Source organism: Cynara cardunculus (assembly GCF_001531365.2).
Source record: "Cynara cardunculus var. scolymus isolate 2C chromosome LG 2, CcrdV1, whole genome shotgun sequence".
Classification (NCBI taxonomy): domain Eukaryota; kingdom Viridiplantae; phylum Streptophyta; class Magnoliopsida; order Asterales; family Asteraceae; genus Cynara; species Cynara cardunculus.
Window position 1 is genome coordinate 59,752,230 of NC_037529.1, and position 26,947 is coordinate 59,779,176.

Here is a 26,947-nt window from a genome sequence, read left to right on the forward strand (position 1 = left end):
ACCAAACATATATGGCTAGTTTAAGAGAAGAAATTGCGACACAATTACAAAATGAATATTGATTCTAGTTGTTATGAGACTTTTATTTGTGTTTTCTATTRTGTTTTGAATCAATTGACGTATTTCAATTGACTTTTTGAATGTATCAAAAGTATATGGTAATTTACAAATGGTTTAAATRATTGGATATTTCAGTTAAATTTAATTGAAATGAATTGATTCAGATTTCAGACTTCAGCACCACCTGTCAGTTTACAAAAACAAACAGTCTTATTGATTCAGATTTCAGATTCAGATTTCAGATGGAAAAACAAACAGTCTGACTGATTCAGATTTCAGATTTCAGACGAAAAAACAAACAGTCTGACTGATTCAGATTTCAGACTTCAGCACCACCTCTTAAAATTCAGAAGTGAATTCAGACTTCAGACTTCAGCACCTCTTAAAAAACAAACGCCACCTTAGCCTGAGATACACCCCTTCGCAATATCTGATGCTACTCTATCGACAATACTAAATTGTCATTTATTACTGCACGATGGAAAGGTGGTCATATATGTGCATGGAAAGTGTTGCAAGTTAAAACTATACATGCAATGTTTCCAGACCCCCCCCCCCCAAAAAAAATCCTTCAGGAACAATCTTTTTTGAAGTTCTAAGAGACGACAGTTCTGTTTATTAACCATGATTTAAATTCGTTTTTTCTTGGCAGGACTTAATGGAGCATCTAAACAGGAAAAAAGTCGCATGTTTTCCTGTTTCATCTCCTCCTGCTCTTCCTCCTTGTGAAAATGATAATACTTCAGGTTTTGGTAGCAGAATTTTTATCATCACTGTAGCTCATTTATTCTACAATATACTTCTTTGTGATTTCACCATGTCTTTGTGTCTGTTTTGAGTTTTCCAGGTTGTGTGCAGTCCTCCTTTCGTCAAGGGAAAAGGAAACTTACAAGAGAACATAGACTAGAATGTGTAGTAGTATTTGAAAAGATCTTTGGGGACGTCCTATGCCTGGAGGGTGATCTAGTCATAATAAACTTTTTTGCATTGGTAATTTACCTGACACCTAAAAGGAGAAGTAGTCTCTATACAAAAAAAACTTGTGGCATGTTTTCATGATATATAACTGTTGATATGGGATTCTCAATTTTACTTAGGAATTGCTAAAAGATACCTGGACAGTATGTAGACTTCACTCGGGCCTTACTTTATTTATCCTATTACATATCTTTGAGATTAGAAGATTTTCAATACCCTCATCTTTTATGCTACCCTTTTTTATGCAAGTACTGTACATAATTTGTAGAAAAATACAAGTTCTGAATACATACAACATCCATCTTCACAATTTTTTGAAGTTTGTAAAGTAAAAATAATGATTTCCAATAGAAGTCAACATATTTAGAGACTTAGCTAGCAGAAGTTACTTCACATATGTAATCCCTATGCTATCAATCACATAAATTCATAAAATATAACTATCAATGTTAGTGTGTTTAATTGTTTTAATTGATTTGCATTATCTTGGACATAATATCATGTTCAGAAAATCTAAGTCACCTTTGTTATAGGTATGATGATGAATTAACTGAGGAACACTTCTGTCTTCATTGTGCAGGAAGGTTGGAGCCTTGCTGAGCTTTTTAATGTTCGCTGTGTGGTAGCAGCTCCTTATGTTGTTCCTTATAGGTACAGCTAACCTTGTCAATGATATCACACAACTTCTTTTACCATTTAGTTGGAATTCTTATCACAGTGTCTGATATAGTTATTCTGATCAAAATGCACTATAATGATCCAAAAAGGAGATATGATCATATTTTTAATGACAGAACGCTTACAAGATTGCATAGAAAGCAATATTGCTATACCAGATATACCCTACCAGTGTTGTCTATATGAAGCTTCATTATTGAGTTGTCATCTAAAGAAATCTGGATAAATTTTATAGCGCCTTTCACATAAGCTTTCAAGTGGTCTGCTTCATGTGTTGGTGATTTTAATGAAATCATCAGTTCCTTTTAGGTAATTGGATTCACAAGAGAGTAATGGGGTTGGTAGCTGAGCTATACACGAGCTAGGAGGTGTAGAGTGCACACTCGTGTAAGTTAATTAGAACCCGGGATTGTTGGATGGTTTTCTATGGTGAGTTTCTAAGTGGCAAATGGCAGTACGCATGCCATGTGTTTTTGGTCATCAGAAGTGCACGGGTCGTGCTTGACAACATAAAGTACTGCATGGGCCGTGCATTTTTGTTCATAGAATGTGCATGGACCGTGCGTTTTGGTCAGATGCTGTACTATCAACTGATGGGTTTTGCGTCAGCCGATGGCTTTGCTATTGATGTATTATCGGCTGATGGCAATTTTGCCACTGACGGGATCATAAGTTTATGGTTTCCCACTGATCGTTATTTCATCAACTTCTCTATTTTGTAACCCCCACTACTTATTTCCAGCAATCATTTCCATTTAATGGGGAGTTATTCTTGGCATTAATATAGGAGGGATTCTCTAAGTTTAAAAGAAACAGTTTCTGCCAAAATCATGACTGAAAGTTTGAGATTATGCTTGAGTGAGTTTCATGATACCCAGGCAGATTTAGGTCGAAATACACTTAAGCAAAGCGAGCTCTCACGCAATCTGAAGTTATTATCCAAGTTCCATACTCATTATTTTCTCACTATACTCACGAGATCTCCCCACCAAGATGCTCCGTAGTCTTTGTTAGTTTGTTGGCCGGATAAAAAAATTCCAAATTGAGCAAGTTGTTGACCTTCAAATGAGCTTTGGCCAGAGGGCTTGTCTTAAGGTGTACTTCATTTCCAATCTTTTTCAAGGTAAGCGAGATATCTATTACTTTCTCCTAGTGAATGCTTCTTCTTTTATCTAACCACCGATCAATACTTTGCATGGTGGAATCAGTACTATTTCTTTCCTTCTCCATGTTTATATTTATGTAGTGCATGCTACATAGAGGTTTTTATATCGAAAGGTGATAAGAAAAGCTAACTTTGTGGCAGAATGAGTATCTCTTTGTACATCTTGCTTTTCTTATATGTTTTCCTTTTTCTTATTGTATGTGCGTCTGTTTTTCATATTATACCTGGTGTAGTGCTCCCTCATCGTTTGAACGAAAATTTAGGGAAGAGCTTCCTCTTGTATATGACTATTTTCAAGCAGCTCCAAGCGAGAAGGTAAATCTCAAATCCTCTACATTATGCACATCTTTTTTGCTTATGCGAGTTTTATGGTTTTCTTGTCTCTTTTCCCTCTTTTCCTTTATTTTGTTCTTTTGACATTTTACTCATTTGCAGTTTTGCTCATATACAAGTTGAATGATACTTGGTATAGTTAATGTTAATTAATTCTTCATTTGCAAAAACTTGGTGTAACTTTTTATTTTATTTACACAAATGTCCGTCACACAAATTAATTTAGTCAACGTTGTTCCTTAATTAAATCGTCGATTGGTACAATGGCTGTATTAAATTTTTCTCATTGAAGAATCATTCATTCAGGTCCTTGTAGATTTTGTTTTGTAGTTGATATAGAAGACTTCACTAACAGATGTATGATCTTTAATTTGGCTTAAATAAGATTGGTTGGAAAGATGTTATTCACTGGATGTGGCCGCTCTTTACGGAGGACTGGGGAACATGGAGAGCTACAGAGTTAAATCTGAGTCCCTTGCCTTTCACGGTATGTCCTTGCTTCCATTTGACTTGTTTCCCCACAGTAGTTTATAAAAAAACAGTTAGTATCACAGAATTTAAATGAAGTCTATGGTTCCTTCTCATCTTCCTAATATGGAAATGGTTTATGGCTTTATCCTTAGCAAATTTATGCTGCCCTGTTTCTTTTTTTTTCCTTGGAGTTGACTGCGCTCGTTTTATTGTGTCTTCATATATCCAGGATCCAGTCACAAGTCATCCACTGTGGCACAATAGGCCTTCGTCTCCTTTGCTATTGTAAGATCAATACCAGTGTGCCAATTATTTTACAAGTTCAACTGTGTGCGCATGTGTAAAACGTGAGACTGAGTTTTGTTGGTTCATTTGTCCGTAATTCTCTTAGTTGCTGCTATTGCAAGTTGAAGGTAGGAAACTTGATGTTTATGTACAGTAACTGAAAATCTTAAATGATGTTGGTTTTGATAAACCCTTTGCATTGAAATATTAATTTAACAATATGGTGTTACCTAAAAACTGAGGTCTGAGGACCACTCCACTTCGTACCAGGCACACATACCTTCTTGTTGACTGAATCTAGTTAGAAGGCTAAGTTGAAAAAATCCCCTATTAAATGTTAGCATGGTGGCTCAAAGTGCAGGCACTCTAGTCACTTAGTTCATCCAGGCTGCAAGAATCTATCTGGGTGCTTGCAGCTTGTAATTACCCTTTATGAAACTACTCTCCCATGGCATGGGTTACATATACTTTGGTGTATTATGGTAAAAATTACATAGCATCTCTTCGTGTTCAGTTTATAGCTGGAATATACAGACTCATCATGCTTATTCTATTGGAAAACATATAAATTTCTTACAGTAAATGATACTATTGAAACATAAATAACCAACCTGGCACAAATTGACACTGCCATCTTCATGTAACATGGTAAATTACATAGTCTAATTTGTGGTCAGTTTTTTTTTTTTTTTTTTTTTTTTTGGGGGGGGGGGGTGGAGGGGAACAAATGTGCATAATGCCTGCTATCATATGTTATCTCTTCATGCTCACTTTCTGAGAATAATAGAGCAGATCTGTATATCAATCTGAATTTCACCACTTCATCATAACAGGTATGGTTTCAGCAAAGAAGTTGTAGAATGCCCTGGTATGGTGTTTTCTCTTGATCTAAACCTTCACTTTGGGTACTGACTAGACGTCTGCAAAATTACAATGTGCAATAGGAGTTTGCTTCTTCCATGACTCACCTCATGGCAAAGTTCCAATATTAATTATAGAGCTGCAAAGAGTGTAAAGCTACATATTAGTCTATGGAACTGTAATGTGAATGAAACTCTATTTCCTTCTCGTAGTAAGACCATGTGTTTGTGTAACCACAATACTGTGAATTAGTTTTTTTCTATACTTTTCTTGTATTCAGAGAATATCAGTTGCAGCATATATTCAAATTATAACGGTCTCCTTTTCATTGCTTTTTGCATTTCTGTACTATGCCAGGTTACTGGCCTTCAAATGTTTGTGTGTGTGGCTTCTGGATTCTTCCTATGGAGTGGCAGTTCTCATGCGAAGAGTGTGCAGAAATTGCAGTCTTGATCTCTTCAAAGAATTTGAACATGAAAGCTGAGTTATGTTCGTCTCACGCTGAGCTGGAACAGTTTTTAAATGCTCCAGCATCACTGCCACCTGTTTTCATTGGTTTGAGTTCAATTGGAAGGCAAGTTTTTAAGTTTACAAAATGACAAATATGCATTAGGACTTAGAAACCAGATTTTCATCCTATATTTCACCCTTCAATACTGTAATTTGGCATAAGTTAGAATCATTATTTACTGTATCAAGCATGTACCCATGGATGCAGTATAGTTGCGAGCCTCATTGCCTTGCACATTGCTTGTTTAGCACATTTTTCTTTGAGTAGGTTTTCTTAAGCAGCCTACATACTGCTCTGTTTGAGCATATGTTGGTTTGCAATACCCACCAATAAGTAAGGTAAATATCCACTTTAGGTCATTATTATAACATCTATTCAGCCAATATAGGTTCATTTTTAATACTTCTAGACACTTCAGCAAGGACAATGGTTTTGGTTACTTGTTCTGTAGTGCAACTATAACTTAAAAGTATATAATATTTATATACGGTAAATGAACCCACACACCTTTCTCACCTTTGGTGAGGTTTGATTCTCTGACCTCCTAGAAGGCTAGGTTTAACCTATAACCCAGATACCCTTAGGCCAAAGACCCTTTGGTAACTATAACTTGGTGCTGAATAAGTAAACTTTTGTACCCATGGACCCCACTCTTCCATTTATGGTTCCATAAACTTTCAGAAAAACACTTCCTTCGGATGCTTATTACTTTACCTAGTCTTCTATTCTGAAACATAATACCCTTCTGTCCACAGCATGGGCTTTATGAGGAAACCGCAGCTGCTACTTCATGTTCTTCAAAGTGTTTTAGAGATAACCAGTTACCGTTTTATTCTGTTCTCGTCTGGATATGGACCTCTGGATGCTGCAACAAGAGTGCTTGCTGCAGAAACATCATCATGTTCAGAAAAAGGAGAATTCATTAAGGATGGAGTTTCTCTTTTTAGTGGCCGGCTTTTCTGTTTCTCAGGGTAAGCATTTTTGTTTCCTGTTACCTTTTGTGAACTTTAATTTAAAATAAGCTATTATTTTGGAAAGGAGTGAACTGGACTGTATGTCTGTACCCGAGCTGTTGAGAAGCTTCCCATGCAAATAAAGTTAGTTGTCACAGGGTATAATTTTTCTTGAGGAACATCTACTTTGTAAAGAAATAATTTTTACTATTATTTTGGAAGAAAAATTATTTCTTTACAAACGTCACATGAGAGTCGATTAGGGTTTTAAGAGAGTTTAATACTTTTCATTAAATAAAGAAAGTGGCCGGTTTCTATCCATCGTCTTCTACATTCTCTCCATTACCACTATTTTACCTTGATTTACTTGTTGATCTGGGCCAAGAAGTGGTGTCAAAGCCAAATCGATTAACTTCTATCAATTCGATCTATCTTTCTGCAGTAGATTCAATAAATTTTATTAGAACAGTGCTCATTCATGAACTGCCTCCTGTTCGACTGTTGGTTGGACCAAAAAATTCATCGATTCACCATATTCTTAATGTTTTAAATCAAATTCCTTTTAAAGGATTTGTTCTTGGGTGAATACGAACTTATTTTGTTCATCAAAATTAGGTTTATTTGATGAGTTTCTTGGATTCAGTCAAACTTTTGGACTTTGATTTTGTCAGATTTACGCGTAAGCGATAAGCAGGAGTTCATGGTGCTCTCCGCCTAAGGCAATGGGGGATTTGTTTGCCAAACCTATACTCATCGCCCATCTCCTGAGTACTTGTTCATCGTCTCTCATTGTGGATCTGGATCTGTGAGCGTTTAAACATTTTTTTGCCTAATATCACCTGTACTTGATGAATAAGGTCATATTTCATCAAGGTCTTCCCTTAGAAGCATGAACAACAATATCGTCAATTTTGATTTTTTTAAGTCAAGATTCGACTTTTTTTTATTAACCTAGATATCCAACCCGCTATGCGAGCCGACTAACCCAGGGCGACCACCTGCTTTGCAAATATCCCAGAGTCACCGCATTTGAACCTCCATGGCCACAAGGGGATTTTTCTTCCTCATTGGATTTGAACATGGGACCTCCCGGTACTTTTGACCTTTGGAGCCAAACTCAAACCAATCAGGCACCACCCTTGTCAACCAATTTGGGATTAATGCTTAAAGACAGATTTGAAAGGATTTCAGAACTGTTTGATTGAATTTAGTATTTGATTGGACTAGTAAGAGTTTGAGAATATGCAATCATTACCTTGGAGTTTTCTACAAGAGACTAGATCATTGAGTGTCTTCACTCATTTCTTCTGACCTGATCAATCAGAGGTCTTGAAGGTTTGCAATCAATGAGTGTTCTCAGTCATTCTTCTAACCTGATCATTTAGAGGTTTGAAAGTCTACAATCATTGCTCTAAAACTTATGGTTGTGATCTAGAGTTTTGAGTGCTAATGATCACTCTTCTATCTGGGAATTTGGGATCTGTTTTTAATTATTCAGTCTGCTGAAAGTTTAAAGGAAATTGGCTTATCTTCTGGTTGATTGCTGCTCTTGAAGCGATAAGCTTAATGATGATTCTTCTCTCCGGTTCTCAATTCCAAAGGTGTCTGCTCTGATTATTCAAGTTGATACCCCATTAGATCAAGTTTTTAAGCTGAATTCCTATTCAACTCACGGTTCAATGAAAGATTCTCTGTCATAAGACTGTTTGCACTGATTTGTTAAGAAATTCACACATTTATCTATCCCTTAGTTGGATGAATTAGCTGCCTGTGGGGTCGAGTGGCAATTCTGAGATTCAAAGGTTGTGTTGAGTTTTCTGCAGATTAAAGCTGCATTTTGTGCAATTGGTGGTGTTGCATTCACATTGAATCTAATCTAATCTGAAAGTTGAAACTGAAGAATGAAGAGCTGCATTCATTCAGGGGGGGGGGAGCTTGAAGATTCCATCCATACCAAGCACACCAAAGTTCTCTTAAAGAAAGCAGGGGGGGAGAAGACCTGAAGGCTTCATGAAAATGCTTGCTTTATAAAACTTTGGGAGGAGATTGTTAAGACCAAAATTTGTTCTAATTAATCTGAAAGTTTTATTAAAGCAATTTGGGCTAAGGATGAAAAATTCAGAGATCTACTGAGCTAAAATGACCAAGTTTGGAAGAGCACACACGACTTGAGCTCGGGTGCTCGGACACAGAGCTCGTGCACTCGGATAGAGAACAAGCGCACTCGGACTTAAGCACGGGTATTTGGATACAGAGGGCAAGAAGACCGGAGACATGCGCATGCGCCTAAACGCCAAGTTCTTGGATACAGAGCGCAGACACAAAGCCTTTGCATAGTACATACAGAGCCTCTGGGTCTTCCACAGATACAAAGCTCCTCTATATGAACTGTTCCTCTGTATGAGCTACTCCTCTGGTTGGTCTATGCTCTGGACAACTATCTTCGGATAGGCTAAGTGAATGAAGTCTGAATCAAGAAGGATGGTGTTGATCCTATTTACAATAACGATTATTTTCCATATTTATAGGATTCAGTTTCCTTGTAAATATCGCCTATATAAGAGGTGATATAGGCATAGAATACGATTGATTTTTAACATATCGAAATACACAGAAACACACGAACATCATGAGAGTCGATTAGGGTTTTAAGAGAGTTTATACTTTTTATTTAATAAAGAAAGCGGCCGGTTTCTATCCATCCTCTTCTACATTCTCTCGTTACCACTATTTTATCTTGATTTACTTGCAGATATGGGCCAAGAAGTGGTCCCATATCCTCAAATGCACTAGTAATCAAAGCTTAAGTCAACAAGTGAGTGGAAACAATAACAATGATACTAGAAAGGTTAAGCAGAAATGACAAAGATACAATAATCTTTAGAGAAGTAGTCAAGTTGGTTGTATTTCAGTAACTAGTGAGATTACACAAGAACACTAGGAGCACACTAATGTATGTGTACATAATTTCTCTCAACTAGCTATTTTCTCACAAGTGCGGATTTCTCTCTATTGAATATGGTAGGAGCGCGTCTTCTTTCTGTCAAGATTGGTAATTATCTCCTTAGAGGAAATACCCTTTTATAGGCAATCCCAGAAAAGGAATCTTCCATAACTTGGGAATTTGGAGAAGTCAACGCGTCCACCAATCTTCTGCCTCCACTTGTCTGATTGAAATAACTGTTTTTGAATACGTGTCAGTCTGAGACTAGAGCACTTGTAAGACGAGCCGTGGAACCTTCATGTAGCTGGGAGAGTTGGAGACCCAGAGGCTCTGCATGTATAGTGTAGAGGCTCTGTGTCTGGAGTTGAGCTCTATATCGAAGACTTGGCTTTTAGGCACGCATGTCTTCGGTCTTCATCCCTCTATGACGAGCTCTATATCCGGGTACTAGCTCTGTATCCGAGCTCTTGGTTCCAGGCAACTTTCAGACTTAGTCCTCTTGACTAGGGCAAGAGACTTTTTACTTACACTTTTCAAATGAACATGCTAACAATCTCCCCTTAAGTGTAATAAAAAGACTTGTTGGAATTGAATCTAGTCCAGAAAGCAAGAGGCCAATGTGGTCCTCTGAAAATGACTTTTATTGAAATAGACAGCGTTTAAACAAGACAAAACAAAATTGCAGAGATAGAAGCCTAGAAATGTTGTAACTTCATGAACCTCCTAAGAAGCTTACGAAATTATATTGCATCATCGATTGTGTGTATGAGCTCAGAGGCTCTATCTCTTGCAGAGGGGTCTTGTTCTTCCTTTCGAATCAGATTGGTTTCTAATCCAGCACAGGGTTGCATTTGAGTACTTGAATCTTTGATCTGCTCTGAAGAAGATTTTCTCTTTTAGCTCGTTTTGAAAGACGACTCCTAGCTCTGGCTCTACAAAGACAGTCCAGGATGGGATGTACTGAATGCCCTCAAGATTTTCGTTCGGTGCAGTGACAAACAACTGATCCACACCCATGTCCAGAGCAATTTGAAAATCCACCTTGCTTCTGAACTCCAACAGATCTATCATCGTTTGTCGAATTGCAGAGTTGGCCAACACGTACTTGATCCCTTTATCTCTCTGGTGATCCGTGAAGAAGTACAAAGTGAGAAGATCCCAAGGGTTCAGATTTATGAGGTCACAATCAGTGAACACAATTATCTGGCCCTGTGATCTTTCCACCATGTATTGATGAAAAATGATCTGGTTATGGGCAAAGTTTCTTCTCTTGATGTCAAGTACCTGTTTGATCCCATCGCAAAAGTGAACTTCAAGCATGGGCATAGTATATTGATGAAGAAACCTCTGTCTTATGTTCTCTTGGGCCATGGGATGCAGGTTGATCTTCATTCACTGCACCTCTTCCCTGTCTCTGTATAAAAACTGAAAGATCTTTTCATTAGCGATTGGATCTTCAATCACTTTGTTTTTGGGAAGAGGCCTCATCATTTGATCCCTGATTTCTTGCACTCTATCGTACATGGGATTGGAGCTTTGAGGTCTGCTGCTGCTGGCTTCTGGTTGATTAGATGCAGAGGTCAGATTGGCTCTAGAACTGGAACAGGCATTAATGTAGACACAAATGCAGACGCAAAGGTGAGTCTTGAAGGATTACCTGTTTTGCAACAAAGGGTTCATCCACAGACTGAGATTCGATGACATTGACAACCACTTCCTCTTTGTCTTTGTCTGGTTGAATTTGAGCTTCCTCCATATATGGCTCAGAGGAAGATGTTGATGTAGATGGAGATGCATAAGCATAGGTGAGTGGCTTCAGAGAGGAACCCATGTCTTCACCAAAGATGGATGCAGAGGCAGGCTCTGGTTGATCTTGAGGTCTTTGTGAAGAGGCAGGCTCTGGATGTGAATTATGGTCAGGTGCAGAGGAGACGGGGGCAGCTTGAGTTGTATGCTGATGAGAGCTCTCCCCCTTTTGATGGGCTTGAGGCCAGAGTCATCTGGGTCCTCTTGATCATCAAATCTCCTCCGCCTCTTGGAGCTTTCTGCACATGGAGATCCTTGCTTCCTTAGTCTCATCTTCCTCTTCTTAAGTTCTGCAGGTGGCATCTGTTTAACTTTTTCATCAAACAACTCAACTATGTCTTCTGCTGATTGAGTTGCTTTGTTTATCTCGACATCCGCTCTGAATTTGAACGTAGCCAAAGATCTATGCATCTCTGCAGCTGCTGACTTGGCTGTGGAATTAAAATCGGAAGTGAATGCAGAGACCTTCTGCAGCAGTTTGTCGCCAAGAGCCACCATGTCAGTCCTTGTTATGCAGTCAGCTGGAGTGCCTATAGGAACCAAGGCTTGTTCGTTTTGCTTGGCCATGTCTTCTGTGAACCTTTGGAATTGGTCCACAGAGACTGGTGTGATTTTAGCCTTTGACTCCTCCCTCTGGATGTGATCGTTGACCCTTTGCAGGGTAGTGTTTGTGGTTGCCGTCAATTCCAATTGTTGTTTGAGAAGAGTAGCATTCGTCTTAGACTCGGCTTTCAGGCTGCAATGGATGCTCGAACATCATCCAAGGCAGCTGCAGAGGTTGATGGCTCTGCACGGGCCATTGTGAGTTTTAGCTCTTCCAAGGAGCACAAAATAGAGGTGGCAAAGGCAGGGAACTCTGGCTTTGTGACATATTCTGTTGTGGTAACCTCTGGCTCAACAGAGTGAGTCCTAGTTCCAAGGACACCTTCATTCAGATCTGCTTGTATGTTGAATCTGGAAGGATTTCCGTCTGATCCCCGTACCTCTTCATCATAAGAGAATACTACAAACATTCTATCATGATGAGCTCTTCCAACCAATTCAGAGTTGGATGGAAGATCATCTATGAGTGGACTAAGAGGCTGGTCGAGAGCCTCAGAGTCTTGTGCACCTAGAGCTTGCTCTGAACAAGCTTGGGAACATCTAGTGTAGAGGAAACATATTCCTCTGTATGGGCAAGTGTCGTGGCATGGGGAGACGCGACTTATCTTTTCAAAAGTCTCACCCTTTTGAGAGGATAAACCCTGCAATGTGGTATCCTTTGGCTGTGCAGATCCGAGGCAGATGCGACCTCTGGTTGGGTAGGCAGGTTAAGGTTCGAGGTGTGCACCTCTGTTTCAATAGTCCCTGTTGCGGACCAACTGGACTAGATGATTCGCTTGCAGTGGGGGTGGGGGATGGAAAATAGATGTGCTTATTAGGCACCACTCTCTGTGGCTCTTGCTCCCCCTCGCCCTCACTCCCTCTGCCTCCTCATTGTCTTCTTTTTCTTCTTCTTCTTCTTCTTCTCCCTCATTATCCATAGCATTTGCGTTCTCCTTCAGCTCTCTTTCTTTTTGCTCCCTCTCCTCTCTTTTTCTTTGTTCTCTCTCTATTTTTGATCTCTTAGCCTCTTCTCTCTCTTTTTTTTCTTCCTTCTCCCTCTTTCTTTTCTCTTTTTCCCTCTTCTCCCTCTCAATCCTCTCAACATCCTCCAGTGCAAGTCTCTCCCTCTCAACCTCCTCACCAACATTCTCTTGCTCTCCCTCAACACCGACTTCTTCCCCTATGCGTGTGGGGGTTCGAGTCACTGGTTCTAGTAATTCGAGCACACGTCTGTACGCTCTCCTTACTCCCTTGGTTTTGATGTACGCCATCAGCTTCTTTGACAGTGGTCTTTCGTCTGGGTTCCCATCCTTGTGCATCGTAGGATGGTACGTGGATAGTACATTCACGGATGCCGTTGGGCCTGAAGTGTAAGGGATCTTTCTTTCGGTGAGACCCGGCCGGAGGAGCAGGCTTAGGAATCTGGGAAACAGCAACGCAGGCAGATCTTTTCCCTTTGACTTGTTTTCTTGGCAACAGCGCCCTGGAATTCCGTGTAGAGGATTAATGAGTAGTCCAAAGGCAAGTCGAAGTAGATGCCGTATATCAGTTGGAGCATGTTGGTGCTACTCATGTCCATGCTCCCGATCTTACCAATTAGGGATCTATTAACCAAAGTGAACAGAACATTCCACATTGGTGGCAGAAATTGGCGCCTAAACTGAGATGGGTAGTTTATCTGCTTATTGTAACCAAGGAACCTCAGAAATCCCACGATTTCGTCACCGGTTGGTAAAGGGGCGTACTCAGGAAGGCCTAGGTCAGTTTGAGTGGGTATTTGAAGAACAAAGGAGAATAGTGACCTAGAACAAGTAGCCAGAGATGAGGGAGAACAAGAGAAGTATACTCAGACCGACTCGTCTTACTTCTGCTCACTTGTTGATTTAAGCTTTGATTACTAGTGCATTTGAGGATTTGGGTTCCTACACGCACTTTAAACTTCCATCCCTGAAATAAAACCAAAGCAAAAGTTGACTATAAATTTTCATTTGAGGATCAACTTAGGCTTTTGTCATGTTGTGCTTTCAGAAAAGCTTTGCTTACTTGCAACAGATTGAAGTATGAGATTTTCCAAGCTATCCTTTAGTCAAGTATGAGCCCTCTCTTTCAGTCAAGTATACTCTGGAATTTGCAGATACTTGATTGCATCATTTGTGGATTCTGTTTGAATTTTATTTGTTTATTTTTTAAGGCAGGCAGATGTGCCCTGAAAGTTACAGTTATATTATCTCCTTATATACTGAACCTGACTAAGGCTGTACCATTTTTATCATATTATTAGTAATAAACAGTAGAATATATCATATCTCTGGTTACAAAGCTTATGTTAGTTCATATATTATAAATTTTCAACAAGTTTCTGTAGAACCAGGAAAGTTTTAATCAGTCCTGATGTCTGTGTCATTTTGCAACTAGTTCTGTACCATACAAGTGGCTATTTCCGAAATGTGCTGCTGCTATTCATCATGGGGGTAGGTGAGCTCACCTTTCCTTTTCTTTCCTTTTTTTCTTTGTATATTTAGGTATTCCAACCATTTTTTTTCTTCTTTTCCAACCTTCTATTCCTTCATAACAATTTCAAATTTGCTGTTTGACATATGGCTCGACTAGTGGGTCCACTGCAGCAGCTTTGCATGCAGGAACTCCACAGGTTTGTTTCGATACAGCTAACCTTTCTTCATATTCAGTTGGGGATATTTTGTGTTCCTTTGATAATGAAGTTCTTGTGGCTCGTTTTCCTTGATTATTGAATTAAAGTTGACAAGTCAAATGCTGATGGGCACACATTTTAAGTTCAGAAAAAGGGGTTCTCTTTAAAATTTCGAAGGAACTGAGACATTTTGTTTGGACAACGTTACCCTTGATCAGTTACATTAACAGAATGATTATTTATCCAATATTTATAGAAAGGAAGGATAACTTAGCAATATTAACTTTTGAGATAGAGCTCCTTTGGGGACAAAGAACAATTGTAAAATGGATTCTCTTACTGGGACGGAGTGTGATGGGATCATCATTACAACAGTAATGTCATCTTTGCTAGCAATTTCTAATGCTATTTGAAAATCCCACTTACCGGAGTGGTCGGCCACCTATGTCCCTGACCGAGTTAGATACTACTGGCCCAAACTGTTTTATCGGTAAGCACTTGCTACTAATTACTTGTTTAAACAACCATTTTCACCTCTTACTCAAACCACATTCTTACCCGGGTAGCACTTTAACAAATTTGTTGATAAAGGGTCCTGTCCATAAGGGGTTAGCAGCAAGAGGGGTTGTTTGTTTGTCTTTTTATTTTTCTTCTGAAATGATTGATTACATACACAGGTATTATGCCCGTTTATGCTAGATCAATTTTATTGGGCGGAGAGGATGTTCTGGCTCGGGGTTTCTCCAGAACCCCTGAAGAGAACTCAATTGCTCCCAGATGAAGATGATGAGACTAGCATAAAGGAAGCTGCATGTGGTCTGGCCAGGGCAATTGATTATGCTTTATCTTCTCAAGTCAAAGCAAATGCCTCAGAAATTTCTCAAAGATTATCTTCTGAGGTAATGCTTGATCTTACAAATTACTCCATCCGTTCCAAAATAAGTGTCCATATTTCTATATTAGGTTGTCCCAAAATAAGTGTATGTTTTCAAATGTAAGTGCTTACTTTCCGATTCTACCCTTAGGAGAAATTAATTATCCCCTCTATTATTAAAATAAAATTGTCATTTAGTTGATTAAAAAGTGTTAAGCATTATACATTTCTAAGACTCTGCCTTTTTCATTGTGGATATTAATTTTGAGAAGGAGTATTTGATAAATTTATCAACTGGCCATGTCTTTATCTTTTCCTCCATCTTAAAACAATTGCAACAATTTTCTATTGGGAGTTGTTCCAAGATAAATGTGGCATTCCTTTTTTTTTGTGAAAGTTACATCTTTGCCAACCACAACCATTACAAAATATTATTAGCATTGTTTTTTAGCTTACAAGTTTTATGTTATTTTGTTGTTGTTGAGGGGAATTATAGGTATTTTACTGATGGTCAACACTTTGAGAATGCGTTTAGTGAAATCCTGCATTTAGACGGCTAGAGTACTATTTACGTCCCCATTACATATATGAATTTGAGCATTTATTTTGGACGGATGGAAGACTATGTACATTCACTACATATATGATTTCAAACATGTAAACTTGTATAAATTTGTTTTCGCTTGCACCATCATTAGCCCTTTCTTCAAGTTACAACATAAAACTCAGACCAAACAAACCCAATTGATAGTAAATATGTTTTTTTGTAAATTATTTGATTTGTTTCCTAGTTTGTAGATATGATTTCCCTGTGTAATCTTTCCTTATCTCTGGGATTTTCTTTCTTTCTTTGTGTTTATATATTGAGGGAATGCAATACAACTCCGGCAACGGGAGATTCATTCAATTACATGGTATCAGAGCCTTAACTGCTCTTTCTCAACGCCATCAGAAACCTCTTGCTATCTCTGTCTGCCCCTGTGTCGTCTGCTTTCTGCTTCTGCTTCTGCTTCTGCTTTATCGGCCTCTTCCCCCTGTACTGTCTGCCCTTGTGTCGGCAGCCCCTGCATCTACAACCCTCTACCTTGTGGACCACCATAACTAATGAAAAGTCTGTCCCCCCTCTCTCCACCCCGCACAAGCAGTCCATAACATCAAGAGAATAATCCCTCTCACCCTCGACCTTCACGAGTTCAGTATCACACATGGGCTGAACTCTTCAGAGTTGCTGCTATGGCTCACGATGTCATTGATCATATTGATGATCCTACTACAACTCCTCTGGATCCCACCGTTTCCAGCACTGAGTGGAACAATTGGATGCCATTGTTCTCTCTTGGATTTACGGCACCATTACTGAGGACCTTCTTCTCACTATCATCCAACCCGGATCCACCGCTCATGATGCTTGGCTTCGAGTGAAAAACCTTTTTCATGATAACAAGGGAGCTCAAGCCACTGAGTTGGAGAATCAGTTCAATCACATAAGTCTTGACAACTTCCCCAATGTCACCGCTTATTGTCAACAACTCAAAAATTTGGCTGATCAACTTAAAGACGATGGAACAGTGAGTGACCAACGTCTTGTTCTCCAATTGGTCAATGGCCTCAACCACGATTACGACACTGTTGGGAGCATCATAAGTCAGCAGTCTCTGCTGCCCTCTTTTCTTAATGCTCGTAGTATGCTCGTGCTTGAAGAAACAAGCCGCAGCCGCAACACCGAGTCTGCTACCCTTCTGTCCAGATCTGCTATTGCCTCTGGTTTCTCCCCTTTTACTACTGTTGCTCCTGTTTCTCCTGTCATTCCTCCTCCGTCGAACAATAACCCACACAACAACAATACCGGAAATAGTCGCAACAATCGTCGCAATAACCGCAACCGTGGCAACCAGCAGCACTGTGGTCCACCTGTAGCAAAGTGGCCCTCTTACCCATTCTATTGGCCACCTTTCTGGGCTGCACCCCCTGGTCCATACCCGACAGTAGCCCCACGAGGCCAAGGAAGCCTTCTTGGTCCACCTCCTCGCAACCCACAGCTCAGGCATATACGGTTCCCTCTTTGGGCCATCACTACACCGAGCTCCCTGCTGCGTTTAATACTATGTCACTCAATGTTCCTGATGATTCTTGGTATATGGACACCGGTGCTACCTCACACATGGCTGCTACCACTGGTAAATCCCATTCCTTCTTCAATGCAAATAATATTTCCCTTGTATTAGGTGGAAATGGTTCGTCTATTCCAGGCAAGGTTCCAGCATAGCACACCTATCTCCTACCCATCCTAATTTAGTGTATTATTCTCATTTGTACTCACCATATCATAGTAGCCATGTTCTCATATATAATATCATACTATTTTAATAGTTAATATTATTGAAAGTAAATAATTCAGGTCAGACTTATTATTAAAGGTATTATACAACTATGATACAAGACTATGACGCAAAAAGATGTTTGGGACATATATGTTGTCATTTTTATTATCAAGAAAGTCTAGAAGGAATGGTAGAACAACATTCAACACTAAGCATATTAGAAATGAGGCCATACAACCAAGTGTTTATGTAGGCTAAAGCTAAGGTGAATCCAAGGTTAAACATCGAGGTAGAAGCTAAGATATAGGAGTAGTGAACAATAAGAAAATTGTTCTGTTAGTTCTTGAAATTTTGTAAACTAGTAACGAATTTTGTTATGGATAAGGATTTCAAATTATAATCAAAGGATGTAATATGTGAGAAAGATAGTGATTAGCCATCTAAAGAAATACGCCAAGAGATCAGAATTGAGTTATCCTTTATGCAATAAGTCTAACAAAAGACACTTGTGAGTATGACAAGTAGGTAGCATAAGGTTCGACACATGTGTTAATCCATGACAGTCAATAAAACAATATAAGAAGATGCATTTGCTATGAGTGTTGTATGATGGGATATAAGATTAAGTTGCCCTAAGCTTTAGTAGAATTCAACAATAGTCTAGATGTCAACATAAGGAAGTTCAGTTGAGAAAAAAAAAGAGGAACCAAAGGCAAAGGACTAGGCATATGTCATGATAGCAGACGAGGCCTAAGGAATCACCAACATGTGTTTCTTGGCAATAATTATTGTACCCTAGTTTTATTCGATTCAAGTACATTTAGAAGCTTTGTTTCAACTACTTGAATATAAGAGCTAAACAACTAGAATAAGAGTAAGGTACTATTAATCATTGATGGTGGTCAGTCAAAGGTTAATGATTCTTCAAGATTGTTCTATCAATCTAAATGGTAAGAATTACCTAGTTAAGTTAATGTACTTAGGAAAAAGGTGATATAATATCGGAATGGTTTCATTGACAAAGAATGGCATAGAAGTGGTGTTTGAAAAGAATACGAGTAAGATACAAACCTTGAATGGAGAATCAGTAAATGTGTATAATATATATATATATATATATATATATATATATATATAGGGTTGGGTTCACGTGAGACCAGCCTGTTTTCGTGAGACCCGTGAGACCACATTTTTACACGTAAACTTCACAGCAAAAACACTGTGAAGGTTTAAAAAAAGTCGAACCTTCACAGCAAAAACACTGTGAAGGTTTTAAAAAGTCACCTTCACAGCATTTTGCTGTGAAGTTTCAAGTGTAAAATGCTGGTCTCACGGGTCTCACGAAAACAGGCTGGTCTCACATGATCCCAAGTCTCTATATATATATATATATATATATATATATGTATATGTGAAATAGGAACTAACTCACGTAAGATCAAAGTAAGACATGAAGAGATATACTTCTTATAGTAGCAATTATATGTGTTAGGCTATTGAACTATTATTAGAATACTCTCGCAAATATAAAGTTTATGATATTATTTTGTCGAACTAAGTTGAAATGTAAGTATGAGATAGCAAGTTATAAGATATTTTGAGTTTGCATATATCTAAATGGTAAGGAATGGAAGATAGTTGGTGACTTATTTGATGTTACAGAAACGAGGTTGAAGAAATCTCAGTTGATGATAAACTTAAATTCTGTATAAGAACCCATAGCTATCATTGAGCATAAAATTAAAAAAAAACTTCGAAATAAAGAGGTATCATTGGTATTAGTTCATTGGGACTATTCTCATGGATCAGAGGCAACATGAGAAGCCGAGTCAGAAATGAGGAATAAGTACCCACATCCTTAAATTCTTATAAGAAAGGGAGAATTGTAACACCCTAGTTTCTTTATTTGCTAAATCTCAATGTTTAAGCCTTAAATACAAGAATTTGTAAGTAAATTAAATACTCTTAAAAGAGTCCAACAGCTGTAGCATTTATTAACTATCATATTTATAAGGCAAGTAGCTTACAAATAGCTTACAAAGCTACTTATAAACAAACGACATGAGCCACAAAAATCTTATGACAAAGCAAGCTAGTTATGAGTTGTCAAGGCTAGAAGCATGTGTTGGCAAAAATCATGATGACAAGCAAGAGCTAGAAGCATGACAAATAAAAGCTAGAAGCATGAGGTGTCAAGATTCTTTTATATTAAGCATGAGGTGTCAAGATTCTCTTATCCTAAAAAATGAGGTGTTAAACTATCATAAGAGTGCAATTTTGGGAGACTTTTTTTTCCCTTCCATTCCGTTCTTACCATATCATGGGCAGTTGGGTTGAAGCTAATGCAATGAATTTACCATTAAATAGTGATTGAAGTGTTACCGTTAGTTCCATATCAAAAATAAGAAATCTCTCTTTATACCTAATCAAGCTTGAAGATAGTTATTAAGGGAAAAGCTAGACATAATCAAGGTGGGTACGTTATGAGATTTATTGGGATAGATACATGCTATATATATATATATACATGTTTTATGCATGAAAAAGTATTGCCATATATTCTTGTAAAAGTTATGTTATGATTAGTGGCAAAGTACACCTTTTATGTCATGATGCACATGTGGTATATGAAAGTTTTTATACATGTTAAGTATAACAATTTAAATATCCAACGTACGGATATAGAAAGAAGGTACGCCTTGCAAACGGACCTTATTGGGCAACCCTTATGTGGACCCGAGGTTAAAGAACCTGTGAGAAGTTGGTTTACTTAACATGTAACCATGAGATCTCAAAGAAATGTTTTTATACATGAAAGTTTATAAGAATTATGTTAACTATTTGGAAAGAATGTTTTATCATGAAACCGTAACTACTCACTAAGCTTAAAGCTTACGTATTCATGTATGTATCTCAGGAATCAAGGAGTAGGAACAAGCTGAAGTGTTGCTATTCTAAGATGTTAAAATATTATAAGTTGTAAATTTCCGCATTACCGCTGCTGTAATAACTCTATTATAATGAAATAAAAGTTTAACATATGAAGTTTCTTTCATTCACTTGTACTAATGGCAAAGGATGATACCCCCGGGATCGGGATGTTACACGCGCCTTACCCGCTTGTCTACACCCATCGCAAGCCATCTTTTGCTGCCCAAAACCACCCAACAGCCTTGACACACCATTCCCCCCTCCCCTAGATAGTCAAACTACTCCACAACCTTCTCTCGGACAATCGAACCCCGCAACCGCCCCACCTTCCCCACCACCGCCTCCCAAACACACTATGACTACCCATCTTCAACACGGCATCACACAACCCCGTCCCCCACTCAACTTACATGTCCAACACCTCAAACCTTCCGCGCTTCCTAGGTCCCACCTTTGTGCTACGCAGGACCCGTATTGGAAAGTGGCTATGCAAGAGGAGTATGATGATTGATTAAAAATGGTACATGGGTTTTAGTTGATCACCCCCGGGTGTCAATGTGATCCGCTGTATGTGGTTGTTTAAACACAAGTTCAACTCTGATGGCACCTTACAACGCCACAAGGGTCACCTTGTTGTCAATGGAAAATCTCAACAAATAGGGGTGGACTGTGATGAGACTTTTAGCCCTATGGTAAAACCGGCCACCATTTGTACAGTCTTGAGTCTTGCTTTCTCATATTCTTGGCCGATTCATCAGCTTGATGTGAAGAATGCCTTTCTTCATGGAGATTTGCAAGAAACAGTGTACATGCACCAACCGCCTGGTTTTGTTGATCTCACTGCTCCAAAAAAGGTTTGTCTCCTTTGTAAGTCTTTGTATGGCCTAAAACAGGCCCCACGGGGTATCACCGTTTTGCTTCTTGCTTGCTCAAGATGCGATTTACTAGCAGTAAGAGTGACAACTCTTTATTTATATACAAGCATGGGGTGAAACAACTTTTATGCTATTGTACGTAGATGATATAGTGCTCACTGCTTCATCCACCGCCTTTGTCCGGCATGTCATTTCTCTTTTGAGTAAGGAGTTTCCGATGACAGATTTGGAACCACTTTCTCATTTTTTGGGTTGAGGTCTGTCGATCTAAGGGTACTCTCTTTCTCAATCAAAGGAGATATGCTGAAACGCTTCTTGAACGGGCCAAAATGAGCACTTGTAAACCCGTTAACATGCCAGCTGATACCAAGGCCAAACTCAGCGTTGATGACTACATTTGAGGTAAACCTGAGCGTGGGTTGCATTTTTCTGCCTCTCCCACTACCGACTCGGTAGCCTATTCAGATGTAGATTGGGGTGGGTGTCCGGATACCCGCCGCTCCACTTCAGGTTATTGTGTTTACTTAGGAGATAACCTTCTTTCTTGGTCATCTAAACAGCAACCCACTCTCTCCCGCTCCAGTTCCGATGCTGAGTATCACGGAGTGGCCAATGTTGTTGCTGAAACTTCATGGCTTCGGAATTTACTGCTAGAGTTACATTGTCCTTTCGAAAAGCCACGGTCGTCTATTGTGAAAATGCTAGTGCCGTGCACTTATCTTCTAATCCGGCACAACACCATCGCAGACATCTTGTACGGGAAAAGGTTGCTCTCGGCCAGGTTCGCATGTAACATGTGCCCTCTTCGTCACAATATGCAAACACCTTCACTAAAGTCCTACCATCTTCCCTTTTCTTGGATTTTCACTCCAGTCTCAACGTTTGCACTCTTCCCATGTCGACTGCCGGGGTGTGATACTAAATATATTTTTTGTAAATTATTTCATTTGTTTCCTAGTGTGTAGATATGATTTCCCTGTGTAATCTTTCCTTATCTCTAGGATTTTATTTCATTGTTTGTGTTTATATATTGAGGGAATGCAATACAACTCCAGCAACAGGAGATTGGGTCAGATAGGATGTATGCATACCTTCCCTCTACCCCAAGGATAAAAAGGCTGTTTCCGTGAAGACCCTCAACTTGCAAAACAAAAATTGGGATTAAATATGAAGTGTACATCTATGTAGATTTTCTAAATTTTCTTTTTTGAAGCGCCAAAATAGTATAAAAAGGAACATCTTATACGAATTGTCTATCCTACCGTTCTAGTTTGTCTACTTTTTGCATTCTTTCTTTAGATTTTCTTTTCGAGGGGAGAACGATATGATACATTTTGCCTAACGCATTGCTTGTTCTTAAATTTACCCTTTCTTCCGCTATATATTAGTTTCATCATACGTCCTGATTTCATTCTTACACATCTCATTCATGTTCTTATCAAGCATGAGCTAGAAATGCTACAAGATTGACTACTTCTATACATTGCTCGTTTCAGGATGGCATGCTAGAAGCAGTGCAAATGTTGAAAGCAAGTATTGCGAGCCAATCTTCAAAAGAAGACTAACCCGAAGTTTCAGAAGTCAAAATTCAACCAGAAGCCTCTTTATTCCAAACTTGTTACGCAGAGATTCACATCTGGCTGCTTGGAAATCATACAACAATTTTGCAAATTTGTCGTTTGCATCATAAAAGCGAAGATCCTGGACATCATAGACCTGGTGATTCGTTGACGTTTTCTATTTGGTTTTTGAATCTTGAGACGACGTAGTTGGGTGGTTTTGGTTGGCATTGAAGTTGTGAGCCTTGGTTGCAGGTCAGTATTGAATTTATTTTGGTCTAGGCCTGTAATTGACTTGAGTTGTATTGAATTTCAGTACAAATATAGCTCGAGACTTATGATCAGACGAATTTATAACAACTCAACTAGGATTTTTAACGGGTGTCCTACATTCCCTCTCCTCTCTCGATCCCAAATTCTAAGATCCAATTTGCTACATATTCTTTGTCAATGATCTACCTTTATTCCCGTTTGATCAAATGTTTTGACGGTGTGTTTGAATGTGCGTTCTGAAAGTGATTATGTAAAGTTGAATAAGATAATCATATAACGGATCGTGAAGGACATCATTTTTGTAAGTAATATTTCGTTCCTATTTAAGCCTTGGGTTACGCATAAAATTTAACACTATTATATACTTACCAGGTAAAATTTTAGGCCACCAAAATAATATCGCATGCAACAATTTATCCGGTAAGTGCTTACCATGGTAAGAATTGTCGCCCTCACTTACCAGGTAAGACTCTTGGTCCTTGTCTCGCTCTTACCAGGTAAGATTCTTGATCCTTACCATATTCATCCGCTAAGGTAATATGACTTGGTAAGCACTTACCCGATTAAGCATTTGGTAAACAGCCCCTTAGTCTTTTAAAGTTGGTTTTCAGAAGTTATCCTTGAGAAGCTAACTTTCTAAGGTTAGCCATTATAAGCTAACATCAGTTAACCACTGGCCTTTTACACTTTTATCTTCTAAACATCACTTGGCCGTTGGTCGTTCCCCTCGATCCCACAAGAGGCGCTATCTCTAGACCCCCAAGGGGGTGTGAACCCCTTGACCCCCGCTTTAGGGCAATCTCAGGTTTAAGCAAATTTATACGAGCGAGCGTGTACTCCGCACCTCGTAATTCATATTATAGCTTAACGACAAACCCCATTGGTCTCTTGTAAAACACAACTACAAAATGATAGATGACATTAGAATCACCTAACAGTCGTTTTCGAAAATCTACTTTCAGAATGTACATTTAACGGTTTATAATTTGAAAAAAATATACATCTTATTAAAATGTAGATCTTTAAATATGCCTCTAACAAATTATACTCTTGAATAGACCTTTCTTAGACGGTTGATTTTTAACGGTTTTTGAAATTATTTTTCCCTAAATGACAATTGAACGGAAATTTCGTTCTTTTTAATGCGATTTATCCTCCTCTTTTACCAACGTATTTTGTGGTCGATTCAACGGCATCATCAATTCACATTAACTATATTGGAATGATATTAACTCCTATTTATTCATTATTTATGTCATGCCAGATGTTCTACCTCCTTTTCAGGGAGAGCTAATGCTTGTTGAGTATTTTCTGATCATTCAAGAGTTGTGGCCCTTAATTATGCAACTTCATGTAATGTTACACCTATATTTATGCAAGTTTATGTTGGAATGAAGTTATAGTTGTAACTTATTGTGGTTAGGTCTATCAAAATTGGTTTCAAACTTGTAGTGAAAGTATTTGTGCATATTTTTGGATCGAGCTTGAATCGATCTTGTTTTTATCGTAATATAATTTCATTATTATATTTTTAAGTTACTTGAGCTCAAATTTAGATCAGATACACTCATCTAGCTCTGAAACACTACTAGAAAACTGAATATAAGCAACGATTTTGATACGAAAACAATTTGTCGCCAATGAGAGAGGGATTAGCCACGAATAAGCCATAAACTCATACCATCGTTGTGTATGTATGTATGTATGTATGTATGTATGTATGTATGTATGTATGTATGTATGTATGTATGTATGTATGTATGTATGTATGTATGTATGTGCAAAAACATACACTTTAGCATCCAATTATGTCATTATTTACTTCATTTTACACATTTCTCAATCTTATATTGAGTCTTTTAGTCTTATTTTATGGTTTTACATTTAGTGGAGCTAGGATGTAGGAATGGTAATGTCTTATAAGTTTAGTGAGTATAATGCTGACATAAGCATTGTTGTAGCAGGTGCATACGTTGCTGCAACATTGGATGCTGAATATTGGCACAACTGGCTAAATCTCGTTGAATAATTTGAAAAGTCAAAGTTTTAAAGAAAGACATCTCATGGTACTGTTGGCAAACGATTTAGTTGGTAGATGCTCTTGCAAAGATGTCTCAACCTTTTGTAATAAAGTCTCTTGTTTTAAAAGCATCTTTCTTTTACCCATTGGTTAATAACCAATGGGTATTGCCCTCTAAGTACTTTTTGATTCCCTCATGGTAGTATATATATGAGGATAATCCTTTGAACAATTTGGTATATAACATTTGGAAACAATTGTCATCTAGAACAAAGCTTCATCAAAGCTTTGGGTCATTGTTACTTTTTCTAGCATTCTTCGTTGCTATCAGTTGTTACAGCAACATTTCCAGCTTTCTTTATTATGTGCAGAATTTACTTTTACGTCATTTACATTCAGTTATTTTCATTTATGTCATTTATTTTTAAGCACTTATATTCAGTCATGCTAGGCTAAATACCTTAGTATGGGTATTAGTGAAGGTTGTGAGATTACGCCAAGTGTTAGTTGATGTTTGCTTATTAATAGCAATTTATTTCACTATTCACAAGTGGTATCAATATTTTATCTTGTAATCTTTGATAAAATGACACATATTATTTTATTCAGATGAGTTGGACTTAAAATTAAGACAACGCAGATATTTTACTAATTGTGTTATAGAGGCTATAAATAGTCGTTGTAATCTTATGGGTTGCAAAACTATATGAATAGAAAGGCAAGATTTGTACTAGTTTGGGATTGATGCATCACCAAGTGCACTTCCAACATATGGTCTAATATGCACTTCCTAGACCGTTCAATCCAGTAATGTTGTAAAGAGCTATTGATATAGCAATATTCATTACACTTCGTTGCTGAAATCCAACCTGATCTTGCATCCATACTACCTTTTAATTATTATTTTATTTCAGTATTTGATTACCAACTCTCGCAAATATATTTTCTCTCTAAAGCTTTATTGCTTTCAAAAACTCTTTTCTGAAATCTCACTTTAAAGTTAACTTTTGTGACTCTCTTTGCATATTAAATCTCTATGCAACGATATTTGGTATTACTTACCATTATTACTTGCTTTGGACAACACTTGTAAGCCATGTATACTTATATGATTTACTCGTCATTATAGCCTTTTGAGTGTATAGATCCATCTACACCAAGTTTTTGGCGTCGTTGCCGGGGATTTTTAGCCAAAAAGAGTTTTTCTTTAAGTTACTTAAAATTTGATTTTTCTACCATCAAGTGTTCATTTTTAGTGGTTTATGCCAAAGATACCTCACGGGACTGTTTTTTTAGTTAGATCTGGATATTGAAAGAACTTTTAGAAAGAGAAGAAGGGTACAAAGAAATTTGTTGCCTATTCTAGCTACTCCTGAAATGGCTCAAAGTCGGACCTGATCCAATACCCAATCCTAAGGAGGAGGTTATTAGGCTTGCAAATTCAAGGACTAGTGGCATCATGGACTATACTATTCCAATGTTAAATCAATTACATCCTGGAATACGTAAGCCCACTATTGATGGTGACCACTTTGAATTTAAGCATCTTATTTCACATGTTACAAATAAATGGTCAATATGTTGAATTACCATCTGAGGATCCTCATTTGCATCTTAGATCTTTTATGGAAATCGCTGACTCTTTCCATCTTAATGGAATTTCTGATGAAGCCTTAAGGCTGAAGTTATTTCCTTTTTCATTAAGAGACAGAGCCAAAGTGTGGTACAACTCTTTGCAACCAGACTCAATCACCACATGGAATGAGATGACTGAGAAGTTTTTAAAAATGTATTTTCCCCCAACCAGGAGTGCC

At 38.2% G+C, this 26,947-nt stretch overlaps 1 protein-coding gene across 1 annotated transcript in view; it reads left to right on the forward strand.

Annotated features, from left to right (window-relative positions):
- The window catches only part of LOC112506221, a 28,587-nt gene extending 5,234 nt beyond the window's left edge, over positions 1–23,353 (forward strand). Inside the window, exons 3-15 of the mRNA XM_025110238.1 lie at positions 713–806; positions 908–1,050; positions 1,619–1,689; positions 3,115–3,196; positions 3,600–3,701; positions 3,915–3,970; positions 4,804–4,838; positions 5,189–5,405; positions 6,098–6,313; positions 14,046–14,105; positions 14,241–14,280; positions 14,958–15,179; positions 22,778–23,353. Of these exons, the coding sequence (XP_024966006.1) occupies positions 713–806; positions 908–1,050; positions 1,619–1,689; positions 3,115–3,196; positions 3,600–3,701; positions 3,915–3,970; positions 4,804–4,838; positions 5,189–5,405; positions 6,098–6,313; positions 14,046–14,105; positions 14,241–14,280; positions 14,958–15,179; positions 22,778–22,846 (1,407 nt within the window). The 3' untranslated portion in view covers positions 22,847–23,353. The remainder of the gene's footprint in view (positions 1–712; positions 807–907; positions 1,051–1,618; positions 1,690–3,114; positions 3,197–3,599; positions 3,702–3,914; positions 3,971–4,803; positions 4,839–5,188; positions 5,406–6,097; positions 6,314–14,045; positions 14,106–14,240; positions 14,281–14,957; positions 15,180–22,777) is intronic.
- The last annotated feature ends 3,594 nt before the right edge of the window (positions 23,354–26,947 follow it).